Source organism: Simochromis diagramma, unplaced genomic scaffold (genome assembly GCF_900408965.1).
Source record: "Simochromis diagramma unplaced genomic scaffold, fSimDia1.1 OVJJ01000585.1, whole genome shotgun sequence".
Taxonomy (NCBI): Eukaryota; Metazoa; Chordata; class Actinopteri; order Cichliformes; family Cichlidae; genus Simochromis; species Simochromis diagramma.
The window spans coordinates 541654-545250 of record NW_024387398.1 but is presented as its reverse complement, the minus strand read 5'-3'; the positions used below and the strand labels follow the sequence as shown (position 1 = coordinate 545250).

General features: G+C 41.5%; 1 protein-coding gene across 1 annotated transcript; it reads left to right on the top strand.

Moving 5' to 3' along the window:
* The first annotated feature begins 228 nt into the window (after positions 1 to 228).
* On the top strand, positions 229 to 3114 carry LOC120720556 (protein ANTAGONIST OF LIKE HETEROCHROMATIN PROTEIN 1-like). Its single transcript, XM_040010281.1, has 5 exons — positions 229 to 679; positions 1019 to 1134; positions 1394 to 1616; positions 1709 to 2047; positions 2978 to 3114. The coding sequence occupies exons 1-5, from the start codon at positions 460 to 462 to the stop codon at positions 3112 to 3114; spliced, it is 1035 nt and encodes a 344-aa protein (XP_039866215.1). The 5' UTR covers positions 229 to 459.
* Positions 3115 to 3597: the final 483 nt, after the last annotated feature.

Below are 3597 nucleotides of genomic sequence, written 5' to 3'. Positions count from 1 at the left end.
GAAATGCTCACCAAAGAGAAACACGCTGCCTTAGCAATGTGTGCCATTCTGTGTGCAGAAAGATCTAAAAAGAAAAAGCGACTGCGTGTATGGACAAGGAAATGGCTGGGCAAACATGGGCAGTACGGTCTGTCAATTCTACAACGAGACCTGGAGGTAAGCAGCAACAGCTAAATTGCACTTACCTACAGGACTTTATCTGCATGATGATGGGTAAATGTTTCAAGACATCTGACGCTGCTACTTTCAGTAGGCAACCTTTAATTTCAGCCTATTAGTATTTTATTTAATTGGATTACTGGCCATTAACTACAGTACTTTTACATTTTACTTGAGTAGCATTCTAGTGAATGACTTGAACATCTACCAAAGTGATTTTTGGGACATCTTTCTGCTTTATACAACATTGGTTAAATATCAGTCCGACTCTTTAATTATCAATAACATTCAACCACTATTATGTCGCTTTGTTATTGGTGTGTTCTTGACTTTGACTTTGTTCTGTGTAAACAGGTAGATGATATGAGGGGTTTTCGGGACCTTCTCAGAATGTCTGTGGAGGACTTTAACTATCTACTGGAGAGGGTTAGTCCTGCTATCATCAAGAAGGATACACACCTCAGGAAGGCCATCAGCCCCAGGGAAAGGCTTTCAGTTACCCTACGATTTTTGGCAACAGGCAAGTGTGTGGACATGAAAATTCTGTAATGCTCCCTATAAACTCCCTTAAACTATAGAATGCTGGGCATGAAGCAAGGTCATCTATCTATATCACATTAAGAAATCAGTTCACCCATGCAAGTACATACATATTTTTGCTCTTCTACACCAGTTATACTGGCCCTGTAACTGCAAGTCCATCTGTCCACCTACACACTAGGAATACGTTCATACTACATAAGCTGCTACTACTGCATAATATTCTACATCTGTCACCTAAAATCTGTCACTCTACGAAGCTCCATCCATGTCCACTATCCACCTGACACTATTTAAGACAATTTGTTCTATTTGACAGGTGAAACCTTCAACTCATTAAGTTTCCAGTATAGGATTGGAAGCACCACACTGAGCAGGATTGTCATGGAAACATGCACAGCTCTTACCTGTGCACTGCATGAAGATTACTTGAAGGTAATTTTGACAGGAAATACATTACTATTGAAAGATTGACTTGCACATTGTCAAAAACGTCCCATCAGTTAATACAGCAAGTTTTCACCAAAAACAATTCTGAGTCACAAATGTATTTGTTCAGTCTTTGTTACATGCGTATATAAAAAGATAAAGTGAACTCCTAGTGTGACAGTGATTTGAATGTATGGTTAAGAAAGGAAATCATTAATTGACCAGAGATTATTTTGCTGTATCACTTTCTACTTGTCTTTCACAGACACCATCAACCGAGTCTGAGTGGAAGGCCATTGCCAGAGACTTTGCAAACAAGTGTCACTTTCCACACTGCCTGGGAGCTATAGATGGTAAACACATCTTCATCCAACCCCCTCCCAAGAATGGCAGCATGTATTTTAACTACAAGTCCAGGTTTTCCATCATTCTTATGGCTGTTGTTGATGCCAATTACAAGTTTGTGTATGCAAGCACAGGGACACAAGGTAGGGTCTCTGATGCAGGTTTGCCCATTCAGACCTGAAAGAAGCAATGGACACAGGCACGCTGAACTTTCCCCCTGCTGATGCCCTGCCAGGCACTGATGCTATGATGCCACACATGCTATTTGGAGATGATGCTTATCGCCTCCAACCAGATCTCATGAAACCATATCCATTTCGAAACCTTAACACCGAACAGAGAATATACAACTATCGTCTGTCCAGAGCACGTCGCGTTGTGGAGAACGCTTTCGGAATTTTGGCGAATCGCTTCAGAGTGTTCAGAACAACAATTTGCCTGGACCCAGACAAGGTTGTCACCATTATCTTTGCGTGCCTTTGTCTGCACAACTATCTCCGGGACAACAGATCTGACGCCTATGTACCACCTGGCTATGTGGATTCTGAGGATGCCAACCACCAGCTGGTCGAAGGTGCATGGAGAAGAGAGGGAGAGCTTCAGTCAGTTTCAATGGGCCGTGCACGGAACCCCTCAGTGGAAGCAAAGAAACAACGAGATGTCCTTTGCGAGTACTTTGTCTCACCTGCAGGGAGTGTTTCATGGCAAGAAGACATGGTGTAGGAAGACAGAAGGGTTTTTTTGTTTGTTTTTTTGTTTAAATTGCCTTGTTTACTTCCCAAAATTTACTAAAAAAAAAAAAAAACCTTTGTAAATACTGACAACAATAAACCTACCTCTGGGAAATTGCAAAAATGTTTTGCTTTATTACATAAATACAAAAATATCTTCCATCAAATTGTGCAAATAGTTCTGCAACACTCCACAAAATTGAGGTAGGAAAGACACATAGTAATAGTGTCACCAAGAAAATTCTAATGTACAATTTGAATTAACTGTTGGAACATTTAAAACATTTGAATGAAGCTGTAATTTGAATGGACTGTGTTAACAGCAGGAACTAGTAAAGTTGAACTAGTAAACTCGAAAATATTCTTAGATATAACTGTTAGAAATTTCTAATTTAATTTACTCAGAGTTGAGCATTTTCAGAAAGGACATTGGCTGGGTTGATGGGGCCTGGCAGTCTGGGGGGGGGTCTGGACCTGATGAGGTTGGGCGGGATACCAAGGTGGCCTAACCTGCGAACCTGCAAATTGAGAATGGTGGCCTCCCTGCTCAGCCTCCTGCGTGTCATAAATCATGTTCATGATGTTTCTCTTGAGCCGCACCAGCAGAGCTCGGTCCTTTATGTTCCTCAACTCTGAGGCTACTTGTTGGCCAAACAGCTCCTCAGAATCTGCATTAGATGCTGATAGCGTTTGCTGGACCTGCTGAAGCAGGGAAAGTTTGGTCATCTCAGTGCTGTGCTCTGTTGATTTTGGTGCATGTTTTTGCACTCTAGGTCTTTTAACAAGCCGACCTGTGGACTCTGAGATTGGTGGACTGTTTGAGGTGTTTTCCTCTTCCTGGCTCACTGAAACTGGGCTCGTGGTGTTTGAAGACATAAGGACATCTGCTTCAATTCCTATAGTGGACTGATCCTCATCTCCCTCCTCTGTTGCGCCTATGTCCTCTGACTCTGTTCCAAGCTGTAGGAAACCGTACCAAAAGCAGACAAAGGGAAAGTGATAAAGATCTGAACAGTATTAGTTACATCAGACACTAATTTTACACTGTATACTTTGTGGCATTTATTTTACTAAAAACATTTCAACTGAGAATTACCTTTGACATCATTCACCATAAATATCCCTTCATAAGGTGTGTGTATCTGTGTATGCTTTCAAACTACTTGGTTATGAACTTACTCTCAGAGTGGACTCAGTCTGTCTATGGACAACATGTGCCTTCAAGAAATCCAAATGTTTTAAGATCCAGGTCTGTTTGGGAGTTGGTGGTTTCTGGCTACTGCCACTAGGTTTCGGTTTGAGCAGTTTGCCATACTGCGTCCGAAGTGATGCAACCCGGGTTTTCACCTCATTCACTGAAAAATTTACTTTTTATTTAAATAGTTCAGATTCA

Coding starts and splice junctions, on each gene's coding strand:
- LOC120720556 (XM_040010281.1), top strand. CDS start 460: ATGTCGCTTTGTTATTGGTGTGTTCTTGACTTTGACTTTGTTCTGTGT. Junction 680..1,018: donor CCTACGATTTTTGGCAACAG/GCAAGTGTGTGG, acceptor TCTATTTGACAG/GTGAAACCTTCAACTCATTA. Junction 2,048..2,977: donor CAACCACCAGCTGGTCGAAG/GTGCATGGAGAA, acceptor TTTGCACTCTAG/GTCTTTTAACAAGCCGACCT.